The 15,483-nt window shown below is 39.5% G+C and overlaps 1 protein-coding gene across 4 annotated transcripts in view; it reads left to right on the forward strand.

Annotated features, from left to right (window-relative positions):
• Positions 1–15,483, forward strand: part of traf3 (TNF receptor-associated factor 3) — a 57,045-nt gene that overhangs the window by 29,608 nt on the left and 11,954 nt on the right. For all 4 annotated transcript variants that reach the window (XM_039740975.1, XM_039740974.1, XM_039740973.1 and 1 more), the window contains exons 2-5: positions 774–1,060; positions 5,572–5,623; positions 5,890–5,994; positions 13,079–13,243. In XM_039740975.1, coding sequence (XP_039596909.1) covers positions 777–1,060; positions 5,572–5,623; positions 5,890–5,994; positions 13,079–13,243 — 606 coding nt within the window. In that variant the 5' untranslated portion in view covers positions 774–776. The remainder of the gene's footprint in view (positions 1–773; positions 1,061–5,571; positions 5,624–5,889; positions 5,995–13,078; positions 13,244–15,483) is intronic.

A 15,483-nucleotide genomic window follows, 5' to 3' on the forward strand; every position in this document is an offset into this window, starting at 1 on the left:
AGCCATTGTCAGATCTTATGCTGATGCAATGGGCTCTGGGTTCCTCCTGGTGCAGGCCAGTGCGCAGCCTCATGTGGCTAGAGTGTGTAGGCAGTTCCTGGATGACAAAGGCATTGATGCCATTGACTGGCCTGCACGTTCCCCAGACTGTGAATCGAATTGTGAACCTCTGAGATGTTATGTATCGGTGCATCTGACACCACCAAGTAGCATCACAGACAGCTTTGAGCAGTAAAGTAAATATTGAACACCACATAAGAGTGATTTTATTATAATTTCCCAGAGACTTTCTGGTGTGGGAAATGCTTACAGTTTGGAAACATAATCGCAATGTCAAAATCAAGAAAAGAGCTGCGTGCCTACAACACAGTTTGGTCACAGTTAATGATTTTCACACTGTGGATTCATTCTTAATTTAGCTACACAGTGCTGGAATCGTGAAGCAAAAAAGTAATACTGGGCAAATGTCATTTATAGGCAGAAAATGTGTTTTGATCAAATGGTTGCAATAAAAGTATGTAGACACTGGATTGAGTTAAGTAGCTCCAGTGTTGGCACTTATTTGTTTCGACTTATTTATTTTTCCTTTCTCTTTTCCCAGCTCCCACTTTTAACTACCACATAACTCCTTTTATGTTCACTATATAGTTTTACAAAACAAACCCCTAATGTAGAATTTAGTTTTTTTATATTCTGTTTATTTTCAGTGGATTACAGACTATAGTACATGCTGTGCCATTACATTTGTTTCTATTTTTTTTTCCCCTCTTCAGGACATGTCAGGTCGAAATGTGGAAGTGCCTCAGGAACTGCAGATTCCCGTACAACAGAGATCGTCCCCAAGTCAACCCTCTCTCCCAAGCCGGATCACTCCATTATGGCCTGATCAGAGCCTTTCTTCTCCATCCTTCTTACCTCCACATGGTGGCTTCAGGGACTACTTTGTGTTGCCTCTGGAACCCAAGTACTGTTGTGAATCTTGCCATCTAGCCCTTTGCAACCCTAAGCAGACAGAATGTGGTCACCGCTTCTGTGAGTCCTGTGTCCGGGACCTCCTCCGGTAAGATCCTAGTAAATCTTGTGATGTGTTTGGTTATCGTTGCAGTTGTTGCCTAAGCTGTAGCTGTAAAGACTGGTTGAAGTGAAGCCTTTTTTGGAAGGAATAAGTGTACCTGGACACTTTGGCAGACCTGTTTAAAACTGTTGCGAACAGAAACACAGTCACTATTTTTAGCAGTAGTGCCCTATGTTATACTTTAGGGGGTTCCAGAAGTCTCTAGTGTTTTCCTTAGCAGCATTAAATACTTTTTATTTAGTATGTTTTCTTTAGATTTGAAAATGATTTGCTTCTCACTATTATATTGGTTTTGAAGCAGTATTTTTCTCCTATGTTTTGGCATGCAGATTGTAATTCTTCCACATTTTTATTTAGGTCAAGGTCATGGTTACTTTTATTATTTCTTAATGGAAAATACAAATGGTATATGTGTTGTAAACAAATAGCAAAACAAATCTTAACAAAATAATAGTAAAGCTCACACTCCTACAAAGTAATATGCATATTCATTTAAATGGAGCTAATTACTTCTTTGTTATTTGAGCTACTCTGCCGTTAGCAGAGCTTGGTCTACATTGACACCGAGCAACCCTGGTGGTGATGCTTGTGCACTGTTGTCAGCAGGCTCTGAGACTGCATATTTAGTACTTCAAAAAACCTGAACTAAATACTGTGTTATGCCTGATAAGTGTTGCTCATGTGTAAGACTGACTTGACTAGAGTCTGAAGAGTGCAAAGTGCATGTGAGGGCTCATATATTAGCAGTGTGCGTTTTATATATAGTACATGACATTTCTAGAGCTCAAGGTGATTATCTACCAGTATATGAGCACAGGTTTACTTTTTACAAGGAACACCTAAAATAGGCTGTTATGAAGCAAAAAAGTTTTTTTTTTGTATTCTAGTGATATAAAACAAAAATAATTGTCCTATAGTTTGGATATTTGTACAACTGGACATTTTTTTTTTGAATCTTTGTAGACAGTATTAGCTTTTATGTAGCCAACAAAAGTAGTCATTGTTTTCCGCTTGTTTTTGATTATAGTTCAGCATAATAAAAATTGGCTTTTTCACCTGCAACATATTAATGTTTGATTTCTTTGTAGTTTGACAGCTAGGATTTCTGCTGTGTTGTAAAAGTGGCTGTACTGATGCTAAATGTTTTTATGGAGCACTGCGTATTAAAAGCAGAGAAGCTGTTATTTTGTCCTGTGGGTTTAAGGGAGAATTTACCTAAAAGAGCCCATTGCAAACAAACATGGATATTGAAGTGGACTGAAATTTGTTTCAGTGGACATTCGTCCAGTTCAGTTTTTTTTTTTTTTTCTCCTTTTGACAGGTTTTGATTTTTTTTTTTTTTCAGAGACTCTGAGACTTTGGATTTTATAAAATGGATTTATTAGATAGAAGGATGTCTTAGTTTGTGTCTTCATAAGACTGTCTTTTACAGTGTGCAGAAGTCATTGTGTGGCAAGGTGTGTTTATTGTAAATTAGTCCCATTAAAGTTGAAGTAGTAGAATGTCTAATGGCCTAGATTGCTATTTATGTGTAGGTTTTATGTTTCCATGTGTTAAGGATATATTTCTTCTTTGAGTGGTGTGTTTTACACTCTGAAGACAACATTTGGCTAAATTGTAAATGGACACTTGCCCTTTTTTTCTCTCCTCTCTGACACCAACCTACTGCATAAACTGTTTTATGTACAACGCATTTTGAACAATTTTCTTAAAAGTAAGAGTGGCATTTTAAAAAAAATATATTTCTGATTGATTACATCTGGCTAGATAGAGTTCTGAAGTTTTGTTTCATTAGAGTCATAGGTGTCTATCCAGTCTGGTTACTAGTCATATTTTGTAAACAAGCAACAATAATGCATTAGTTGTATAATATTTAAAAAATACAGACTTGAACCCAGGAGTAGCTTAATATTGACAAACTTTTAAAAAGCTATAGACTATTAAATAGTAAGTGAAAATCTGTAATACACACTTTCAATACAGTGAAGAGGAATATTAGGATTTGCTCTTTACTTTCATAAATGTTGCACTGTTTTTTTTTTTTTTTACACAAACCAGTACTCTATGGCTGCTTTCATACACCATCAAAAAGTGACTTAATTTTGCCAGAGATCAGTACAGGGTGTTTGAGAATTCTTCAGCTCATAATGGCAAGGCGGAAAAAGAGAAAATAAAAGATGGGAGCTTTTGCTTTGAGCCCAGTTATGTTAAACTTCTGGACAGGAGCTAGTACTGATGGATGTGAGATGTAGACGGATTTGATGCAGAACAGTGGTTTGACCATCTGAAAATGTCAACGTGGATGTCCGATTATTTGTGTCAACTTTTGTGCACCAGATTCTCCCAGAAAAAGTGTGTTTGAGATGTGTCATTTAGATCAGAATAAAACGCAACAAATGGGCTGTATTGGCTGGGGACAATTACCTCAAGCTCATAACCTTGCTTCCTTTCTTTTTATTGGCACTGTTAACCAGCTTCACTTTCAGTGCAGAAGCATGATAAATGTCGCCTAAATGGTGATGTAAAATTTGAGTGTACATTTCTAGACAATTCTAATTAAAGTGTTTCACGTTCACATGTATTATTATTATTATTTGTACATAGTACAGTGGAATTCTTACAGACTAAAATCAATGCCCATTAAAAACATCTTTTTCCAGCATTATTTACACATTTCACTCTACAGCATTCAAGTAATGAAAAAAGGCAACAGTTCTGAAAAATCTATAAAAAAAATGAAAAACTAGAATAATAGGTTTGGAAAAGAGGTCAGTTGCTTGATTTAATACTTCATAGAGCCACCTTTTGCTTTAATGACAGCCATCAGTCTGTCTAGATAGGTCTCTACCAGCTTGAAGCACAGAGATTAGCAAGTATTTTCCCCATTCTTCCTTGTAGAATTGTTCCAGTTCATTTAGATTTCTGATGTTTTCAAGTATATCCATACATTTTCTGTTGGATTCAAGTCAAGGCTCTGACTCAAACAGAAGGACATTCATTTACCTTCCTTTCTTATGGCATTGCTCTTTTTCTGGTGGTGTGTTTAGGGTCACAGTTAGGGTGAACTACCTGAACATATTCTTAGGGTCACAGGTTTTCCTCAAGAATTTGGATGTAATTGGCAGTGTTCATTTTCCCATCAGTCCTTACCAATTACCTAGTCCCCACTGATATGAAATTCCCACACAGTATAATGTTGCTGCTACCATGCTTCACAGAAGGTATGGCATGGTTTGGGTGGTGTGGAGTGTTTGCTTTTTGTGTAACATTGCACTTGGAGTTCAGTCCAAAAAAGTTCAATCTTGGTGTAATTTGACCATAAAACCTTTTGCCACATGGCATCAGAATCAGAGGCTTTTTCCTTGCCCACCTGCAATACAGCCCAGCTTTGAGTAAACCTTGTGAGATAGATGTTCTATGTATAGACTGACCAATCCCAGCCATGGACACTTGGAAGTCCTACAACGTTGCCCTTGGCCTCTTGGTAGCTTCTCTGATCAATATGTTCTTGGCTTGGCCCAGTTTGGAGGGACAGTCCACTTTTCTCCTGGAGCCCTTATGAAGACATCTTCCCAACCATGGAGAAGTGGTTGTGTTGCCATGTACTTATAGCAGTAGGGATAGCTAAATTTAATTCGGAAGTAGTCAGTACCACTAAAACTTATGCCAGGTGGGTGCCAATTAGCCTGGTATGTGACCTAGAATGTGATAGGTAGTACTTGAGCAAGTTGATGATAGTTACTGTTCACTAATCCAGACCACGTATTTTACAAATTCAATTTTAGACATTGCTTAGGAGAGTTATAATATGTAAATACAGCTGGAAATAGTTATATTGTAATGTCCATGGTTTAATGTGGAATAGAATAAGAATTTTAACATAGTTTGATAATTTTCTATAGACACTGTACACACATACTCACAAGCTGAGGTTGCATGGATCTATATCAGATTTAGTACCACATTACAAAAGTAATTCTTGGTTTTTCTAATGTTCACACACAGCTACCTAAACATATGAGATCTGTGTCACATACGGGTGAAAAAATCACAATTTTGCATTAAATTATACTTGCAGTGTGAATGTAGCTATCAGTCATATCTTGTCTGATGCTTGGGCAGCTACATAATTTGCCATTGTCAATAGTTTAAGTAAGGAATATTGCTTTCCACCCAGCCCATCTACATAAAATGTGGAGAAATCTCACAGAATTCTGGAATTTCACTTACATATGGCACTCTAGGAATAGGGGCTGTAATGGTTGATAGACATTTCTGCAAGCAAGCTGTAATATTTATATTATAAAACTATGACATCTTTATTAACATATACCCAGTTTTTTCTGTTCTTATGAGTTTATTTGACTGAATTGATTGACTAAACAGTTTAATTGTAAAAATGTCTGACATGGATGGATAGAAGAAATATTTGCAGCTTTATGTCCTTGAAACCTTATTGCACAATTTCTGAAACAAAACTATTGTCTGTTTTTAAGGGAAGCAACCCCAACCTGTCCTGTTGATGGTGGACCTTTATTTGAAGACAAGGTAGGTTGAGTATTCATTAATGAGAGTTGTCCTCTCAAAGTTTCCAGGTATTTTCTGCATTCATCTGGCTTTGGATGTTAAAACTGCATCTTCAACTAGGCCTTATAGATTTTGACCAGCATTTTCTTTTATTCAGGCTGGTTTAGATTATCATTAATCATTATTACCTTTCCACTGATGATGATATCATTTGTGCCTTTTCCATTTCTGTGAAGTTAACTGAATGATCTTTTTTTTTTTTTCTTTCTTTCCTGGGTATATTTCAGATCTTTAAAGATGTCTGCTGCGGTAGGGAGATTATGGGTCTCCGAGTTTTCTGCAGAAACGAAAGGAATGGCTGCAAAGAACAGATGACATTGCAGCAACTATTAGTAAGTCATTTAAGAATGGGCATGCACACACACACACACACACACCCCCCATAATTTGCTGCTGTTCACTATGGCAAATGATACCTGTTGCTTTTTAACAGTGTAGACTTGTTCACAGGGCAGATTTCCAATAAGCTTAATTTCCCACAAACAAACGCCTTTCTGTAGGTTTAAATGTTGGTGATGGCAGTTTGACATGTTATAAATATGGCTTCAACTGTGTTAATTGTTCAACTAGTGCTGAACAGTTGTTGGAAATGCATCATGAAAATGGAGCATCACATGTCTTCTGATTGTCAAAGGCTTCTTTGGTATGAACCTTTAGAAGACTGTCATGGAACAGTGTTTTATGCAGTTTGGGTGGCACAGAGTTTGGTTCTTTTACATCTCATTGTAATGCATGCTTAACAAAGCATGTTGAGAGCAAGCAAAGAGTAGAGGTTCAACATACTGTCTACATAATACATCCTGAAAGTAGTTAGCTTTAAAACAATTCCATTTGAAAGCCACTTTATCCATTTAACAATTAAGATGCTTAAGTCCTTTTTACTTGTTTGAAAAAATGTATTCATAAGATTGGCAATTTACCCCGTATTGATTATTAAGCCCATGTTTGTGTTTAAGAAACTCCTTGATGTTTTCACTCGATGATAATTCCTCCAGAAGTAAGTATTCTTCGCTCAGTGGGGTTCATCAAAAGCCCACAGATACTACTGCAGAACTTAGGCAGTTCCGTTTAGGTATGGAAGTGGAGGCCACAGGGGAACTGAGAGGTTGCTGTGCCAGTAATATAAGATGTCATTTTAACCACATCATTTCCAGGAGCTGCTTATGAGGCACTTTTAATATTCAAAGTGGTTTTCTCAATCAAAGAACTTAATATTTCACATTTCTCCTAAAAGTCTAGGAAACACTGGAAGTATAAAGCCCCCTGAACTTTGTTTTCCTCTTTCAGGAGATAATGGTTTGAATGGACCAATGGTTGTTTTCAGGAAGAGCTTTTGTAGTGTGGAGTTATTAACTTTTATCTCCAGTGTAATTACAAAATTGCTGAAAATATTGTAATGAATTTGACATAGCTTTCCCAACGTCTGTGACATTTTATTCATAGCTATATTTCTTAATGCAACAGGTATTTTGATAATTACACAATAGTGAAAAGTAGTCGGGACTGCATTGGCTGCATCTCTGCTCATATGCTTAGATTCGTTTATTTATGTTTACTCCTTTTTAGGTGTGCCATTTCCACGGTCTATTCTAGTGAATGGAAAAGTATGTGTCCATCTAGCACGTCACATGTATGGCTCAGCCATTATCATACACGCATAATGTTTTTCATGATTTGAATACAAAATGGTTAGCTGTTTTTTTTTTAAGCTAGTCCCATCATTTGTACTTAATACTACAAGATTTGCACACACACACACTGAATACTCGAAAGAAGTTGAGCTTCATGTGAGGCTTGCTCTATTTGTACTTTGTTTTTCCTAAGATTTTTGAAACTTTTGACTGGTTCTTCAGATATGCAGGTATCACAGAACTGCAACAACAGATGAGTGTTTCTAAACTTGACTGGTTATCTTCTGATTTGAAAGGTTTTCTAACCTATGAAGATATTTGGCAATTGCTGACCCCTGGTGGTTGTTAACATCTAAAGAAATTGGATGTTTCAGACCACAAGACAAAGCAGCTGACATCTGGTTGATCACCTGATCCCAACAGTCATGCACACAGTCACAGCTTAGCTGTGATATATTTACGCCTGTCTAAAACCATGCCATACGCATGACATTTTCTTGCTTTGATTATTCTTAAGTGTCTTTAAGGTTTTGTGTTGAAAATGCAAAATACAAAAAAATTCTGGTTTCTAAGCAGCCCAGAACAACTACTCATGGTTGGTTTTTGATTTAGATAAATGCTCCATGTCATACTACATACTCTAGCAGCAGCATAGCAGCATAGCAGCATACTGATAAAAACAATATTAATTAAAGAGCAATAAAAGCACAATGCAAGTTAAAAAAAATGGAAGGTGGAGAGTGTGAGGCAGGTATAACAGTCTATAATCTTGTGTAGTGTTAACGTTCCCATGGGTGGAATTGAAGAGTTGCATAGTGTGGGTGAGGAACGATCTCCTCAGTCTGTCAGTGGAGCAGGACAGTGACAGCAGTCTGTCGCTGAAGCTGCTCCTCTGTCTGGTGATGATACTATTCAGTGAATGCAGTGGATTCTCCATGATTGACAGGAGCCTGCTCAGAACCCGTCGCTCCGCTACAGATGTCAAACTGTCCAGCTCCGTGCCTGCAATAGAGCCTGCCTTCCTCATCAGTTTGTCCAGACGTGAGGCGTCCCTCTTCTTTATGCTGCCTCCCAGCACACCACCACATAGAAGAGGGCGCTCGCCACAACTGTCTGATAGAACATCTGCAGCATCTTATTGCAGATGTTGAAGGACGCCAACCTTCTAAGGAAGTATAGTCGGCCCTGTCCTTTCTTGCACAGAGCACCAGTATTGGCAGTCCAGTCCAGTTTATCATCCAGCTGCACTCCCAGGTATTTATAGGTCTGCATCCTCTGCTCACACTCGCCTCTGATAATCACAGGGTCCGGGAGGGGCCTGGGCTTCCTAAAATCCACCACCAGCTCCTTGGTTTTGCTGGTGTTCAGTTGTAGGTGGTTTGAGTCGCACCATTTAACAAAGTCCTTGATTAGGTTCCTATACACCTCCTCCTGCCCACTCCTGATGCAGCCTACGATAGCAGTGTCGTCAACGAACTTTTGCACGTAGCAGGACTCCGAGTTGTATTGGAAGTCCGATGTATATAGGCTGAACAGGACTGGAGAAAGTACAGTCCCCTGTGGCGCTCCTGTTCTGCTGACCACAATGTCAGACCTGCAGTTCTTGAGATGCACATACCGAGGTCTGTCTGTAAGATAGTCCACGATCCATGACACCAGGTATGAATCTACTCCCATCTCTGTCAGATTGTCCTTAAGGAGCAGAGGTTGGATGGTGGTCGGAGCGCTAGAAAAGTCCAGAAACATAATTCTTACAGCACCAGTGCCGCTGTCCAAGTGGGAATGGGATCAGTGTAGCATATAGATGATGGCATCCTCCGCTCCCACCTTCTCCTGGTATGCGAACTGTAGAGGGTCGATGGCGTGGTGGACCTGTGGCCTCAGGTGGTGAAGCAGCAGCCGCTCCATGGTCTTCATCACATGTGACGTCAGAGTGACAGGCCGAAAGTCATTCAGCTCACCAGGACGTGATGCAAGATGTTTTCCAAAGCCTCGGGACTCTCCCTTGTTCCAGGCTCAGGTTGAAGATGCGCTGTAGAGAACTCCCCAGCTCCAACGCACAGACCTTCAGCAGTTGTGGTGATACTCCATCTGGACCCACTGCTTTGCTGTCACAAAGTCTCCTCAGCTCTCTGCTTACCTGGGCTGCTGTAATTGTGGGTGGGGGGAAACTGTCTCCTATGCTGGTATCAGCAGAAGGATGGGTGGAGGGTGCAGTACTCTGAGGTGAGAGTAGGTTAGGGTGTTCAAACCTGTTAAAGAAGTTGTTTATCAGGTTTTCCCTCTCCACGTCTCTCTTGATGGTGGCACCCCGCTTCGAGCTGCAGCCAGTGATGATCTTCATCCCATCCCACACTTCATTCATGCTGTTATTCTGCGACTTCTACTCCAGCTTTCTCCTGTACTGCTCCTTCGCCTCCCTGAGCTGGACTTGGAGTTCCTCCTGCACGCGGTTGAGCTCATGCTGATCACTGCCTTTAAAAGTCCTTCTGGTTCAAAAGGCCCTTGATGTCACTTGTAATCCATGACTTGTTAGCATAGCAACATACTGTTGTTACTGGAACTACAATGTCCATACAGAAGTTGATGTAGTCAGTAGTGCCATCAACAACCTCCTCAATGTTCTCACTATATGATCCCTGCAGGATATCCCAGTCCGTAGTTCCAAAGCAGTCTCTCGGAGCCTGTTCTGCCTTAGGGGACCACTTCCTGAATGAGCGTGTGGTTGTAGGTAGCTCCTTCACTCTTGGTTTGTAGTGAGGCTGAAGCAGGACCAGATTATGATCTGCTTTCCCAAGCACAGGCAGCGTCTTTAACGTTTGCGTACAGTAGGTCAATAGTACTGTTTCCCCGGGTGTTACAATCCATATACTGGGAGAAGGCAGGTAATGTTTTGTCCAGCGTTACACGGTTAAAGTCTCCAGAGATTAGCACAAGCGCCTCAGGGTGCTGCGTTTGTAATTTAGCAACAGAGGCGTGAATGCTGTCACCCGCTGTCTCCACGTCCGCCCGAGGAGGGATGCAAACAATAACAACAATATTTTGTAAGTTATAGTGTCTATAAAAATGTATTATTTCTCTTGGGGGTTAGGTTTTATTGTTATTCAGCACTGAATTGTAGTGGATTTAATCTGGCATTTGTGTTCAACTGAAAATTTCTCTTTAAATGTCAAAGTGAAAACAGATCTCTACACAGTGGTGTAAATTAATTACAAATACTAAACGCAAAATAAATGATCATGTAAGTATTCCTCCGCTTCATGTCAGTTATTAGAAGATGCACCTTTCTCAGCCATGACAGCTTTGAGTCTGTGTGTACAGGTCTTTCTCTTTCAGCTTTGCACATCTGGACTCTCCTATCTGTCCTCCTTCTTCTTTATAAGACTACTTAAGCTCTGTCAAGTTGCATGGAGATCGTAAGGGAACACTTTTTGTCAAGTCCAACCACAAATTCTAATGGGATTGAGATGTGAACTCTGACTCTGCCACTCCAGGCCATTCACATTGTTCTTTTGAAGCCATTCAGGTGTAGTCTTGGTGTTATGCTCAGGAACATTGTCTTAATGGGAAACAAATCTTTTACCAAGGCACAGGTTTCTTGTAAACTGCATCAGCTTTTCTTCACAGATTTTCTTAGATTAATTTTACTGTCTTCCCTCACAGCCTTATAAGGGCCTCCTGCAGAAAAGCATCTCCATAGTATGATGCTGCCACCACCGTGCTTCACAGTATGGTGCAATATAATATGCTGACACCAGAATCTCCCATGTGCTTTCTGGAAAACTGTAATTGAGATGTCATTAGTATTTTATTTACTTATTTGTTTTATTTTTTTAACAGCGTCTTTCTCACAGGTGAACCACCTGGGCACATTTGTTGTCTGCACAGTCTTTCCATTCTAAGTGACTGTAGCTTGTAACTCCTTCAGAGTTCTCCGACGTCTCTCAGTGGCCTCCCTCACTCGTCGTAATCTTGTCTGATCGCTCAGTTTTGTGGACAGGCTGCTCTAAGGAGGTGTACAGCTGTGCCATTCTCTTTCCATTTCTTAATGACTAATTTAACTGAACTCCACAGGATATTCAGTAACTTGGAGATTTTCTTGTCTCCATGCCTCGACTTGTGCTTTTCAGTCATCATTTCATGGAGTTGCTTGTTGGGTTATTTTGTCTTCACTGTGTAGGTTAGTCCACCATACTGACTCTCCACCAGCTGGACCTCTCACATAAGGTGCATTTAGACTACAATCAAGTGAAACTACAGACAGATGACCTCCATTGAACTTATTCTGGTGGCCACAACAGCTATTGTTTAGGTGTGTCATACTAAAAGGGTTTAAATACTTAAGGGATCAGTTTTTGTCTTTTATATTTGTAATTATTTTAGACCACTTTGGTTGGGTCTTTTTTCACTTTGACAATTAAAGTGCCTTTTTATGTTGATCAGTGTCAAACAGCTAAATTACATCTACTGGGATTCAGTGTTGTATAACAGTAAAAAGTGAAAACCTTTCTAGGGGTTGAATGCTTTTTATAGGAACTATATATTTCAAAAAGAAATGTGTATATAAATCTTAATAAATAGTTTACCCAAGACCTGAGTAAGAAAAAGTGGTTTTGATATAAATTGATATCTAGAATGTAGTGGCCCTTATGGTCACAAGGGGACAGTATTGCCTTCTACTGTCAGTATTGTTTGGTGGCGTTTGAGAGTGGCGTCTGACTCTATGGCAGGTATAGAATTCAGAGTTAGTGGCTGATATGGCCGTTTCCTTTTTAGGGGGAGAACAGTATAGTAGAAGAGAGGAAGACACTTAATAAAAAAGCAGAAAATGCATCCATTTAACAAACACAAAAACCACAATCTTGAAGTGAAAAGGGCAGTTCCTGGACTTTGTTTTCTCCATTTGCTTATAGTCATACTTTTATTGCTGTATGTTTTACTCTTCCATTTTTTTTTTATTTTTTTGAACCTGAGAATTTTTACATGTAGTTAGTTGAGCTGTCATAAGTGACATGTTTTGTACTTTGTCCACAACTCTACTTGAGTGACTGTACTCTAATGTAATATGCAATCATTACAGTAGGGGTGGTACAAGAAGAATTCACATACTGTAACATATTGTACCTTTGTTAAAAATTACATCACTGATTAAGGACACAACATCTTGAGCAACAAATGAAAGTAAAACTTCTTGTTCTGTAGTTACAAGGGAAGAGCATTAATGTTACATTTGTGAGGCATTGTTTGTGCTGCCTGGGCCTGCATTTCACCGGCAAGCTTTTACATGAATATTTTGAGGGAGGTGTACAGTGTGGGGTGATGGTGTCAGAATGGCTGTTTTTTTCCCCACAGGTAGCAGGGCATGTCCAATATCAGGTTTGATTTTCCTTATTTAGCACAATGCCAAATACTGGGAAAGTCCCTCCTGAGGGATTTTTTTTTTTTTTTTAAAAGACCTGTGCTCAAGTATGATGGATATGATGGTCCTTTGCTGTGATCTAAATATGTCTTTGTCCTGTGACAGCTGACGTCTTGTTTTGAATATTATGAATCAAGTGGAGTGTCAGATACCTTCTGTTTATATTTCATTACTGCAGCTTGCTTTGAAGATTTTTTTTTAGACTTTTAAAATTGGGGCTTTAATCCATGCAACAACTTGGATTCTAGTTTGGATAATGAAGTGTTTATAGTGTAGTGGAGTGTCGGAGATGTGTAAATGTATGCTCTATTACTTTGTAAATAAAGGGGATTTACACAATGTCTTCATTTTTTCCTACCCTCACAGGAACACTTGCAGGACTGCCCCTATTATGAGCTGCCTTGCCCCCGAGCAGAGTGCAAAGAAAAGCTTCTACGCAAGGATGTGCCGGACCACTTAGCCAAACGGTGCAAATACAGGGACACCATATGTCCTCACTGTAAGAAAACTGTTCTTCTAGCAGACCTGAAAGTAAGTGCAAAAGTGATTTCTTGTATACAGTGGAACCTCGGGTCACGAACGTCTCGGACCACATACAAATCGAGTTACGACCAAAAAGTTTGGCAAACTTTTGCATCTGTTCACGACCACACACTCGGTATACGAACCAGCCAGTTTCCCTTCTAGTTCGTACGTTCCGATGATTTCCACACGTGTTCAGTCTCTCCCTGTGCAGTGAGCAAGAGACACACACACACACACACACACACACACACACACACGAGAGAGAGAGCTCGAGAAGGCAGTTAAAGAATGCACCGGGCTTATTTTGAAAGAGACTGCAAGGTTAGTTTTCTCTGTTCAAGGTTTTCTCAGTGTTGTTCAATGTTTTTACATTTAGTTTACTATTACGCTGTGCATTCTATGGTATAATTAACTATTTTTGTGCTTAAAAATCTTTACAAAATATATATATATATTTACATACAGCTCGTATGGTCCGGAACGGATTAATTGTATTTACATAAAATCCTATGGGGGAAATTACTTCGGGTCACGACCAAATCGGGTTGTGGCCAGAGTTTTGGAACGAGTTACGGTCGTGACCCAAGGTATATTTTAAGGCTCTGTAGCTCTTGAATTGCACACTTTTTTTTTTTTTTTAAACTCTGTCACAAAAAGGGGTGAGCAGGACTGTGTTGGAAGGTCAGCACACTGTTGGTGACATGGCCAGTGACAAAATGACATGCTCCAGCGGTAAGATCAGCACCTGTAGTTGGCAAATCTGACAGACCCCACAACTAGCAGTCACATACTGTAATGTGACATCAGCTTTAGTCAAACAAAGAAAATATTTGTATTAAATTTATTTAGATGAAACATTTTTATATATCAAAGATAAGTCTGGTATTTTCCAAGTTAGTTATTTCTTTGCAATCATGGTATGTATTATTTTTCCACATAAAATTGTCTTTTAAAATGAAGGATTTTTTGATGCATTATAAAACTACATTGTCTGTTCTTGCCGTTTACAATAGGGCTTAAGGTAACCTTGGTCCAATCATAAACATTTGTGGCAAATGTCTCTCCCTCCGCAATAACCTTTGTCCCTTCAGGAATGTGGCTTCCTCTACCTCATGTTGTGAATGATGCACGCATCACTTTCATTTGGAGAATCTGATACTTTTCAGTACATTTTCCTTCAGGTTTAAGACAAATAAGCTCTCATTTTAAATTGGACAAACTGTGAAGTCGAGGATACTTTTATCATCACCGAACCGTATTCATATGAGCCAGAATATATTGAAGAGAAGATCCAATAAAAAGGGAAAAGTAGAGAGGAGGACAGAGCTGATAAGACAAAAAAGAGCAAAAATATGCAACAAAAATATGCAATGCAGTGAACAAGTGGGATTGGTGGTGCACATGTGGAAAATGCAAAGTTATGGCAATTCAGGAAGAGTGCTTTTTTTACAAGGAGTGGGACATGCTGCTTCCACTGCTGAAAAACTTAAGACGTATTTGAGAATGAGCTTGCTTTGTTACATGAGGCTGTAGTGTGTGCAGCAATAAAGACAACATTTTTAGCTATCTATCAATCACTGAGTTTTATTCCACTTTCCAAAATTTAAACTGAAAGAAACATCCATCCATCCATTTTCTAACCCGCTGAATCCGAACACAGGGTCACGGGGGTCTGCTGGAGCCAATCCCAGCCAACACAGGGCACAAGGCAGGAACCAATCCTGGGCAGGGTGCCAACCCACCGCAGGACACACACAAACACACCCACACACCAAGCACACACTAGGGCCAATTTAGAATCGCCAATCCACCTAACCTGCATGTCTTTGGATTGTGGGAGGAAACCGGAGCGCCCGTAGACAATCAAAACCTAATGGACCAAATGGGCCGCTTTCATTAGGGTGATTTTGGTTATTGATCTTATTTTTTACATAGTTAAATGCTACTTAGCATTGATGTGTGACAGATCTGAATGATCATATAGAGGTTGTTGCTAATAACACAACCAGGCTCAAACCCATGATGCTATATCTGTATATTTATGGCTGTTTCATTTGCACTTGAAGTGAAACGACTCACCTGAAATATGTTTGGAACTGCAGTTGGCTTCAATAATGGGCGATCACGAACACTTTAAACCTCTTCAGTACTCATCCACAAAGAGATGAGAAATACAGACTCTAAGGTCTCCTTCAGTAGGTTTTCCATTTGAGTGCTCAAATTTAACCTAAGCCATAACTTTAAGG

Source organism: Polypterus senegalus, chromosome 18 (genome assembly GCF_016835505.1).
Source record: "Polypterus senegalus isolate Bchr_013 chromosome 18, ASM1683550v1, whole genome shotgun sequence".
Lineage (NCBI taxonomy): Eukaryota > Metazoa > Chordata > Cladistia > Polypteriformes > Polypteridae > Polypterus > Polypterus senegalus.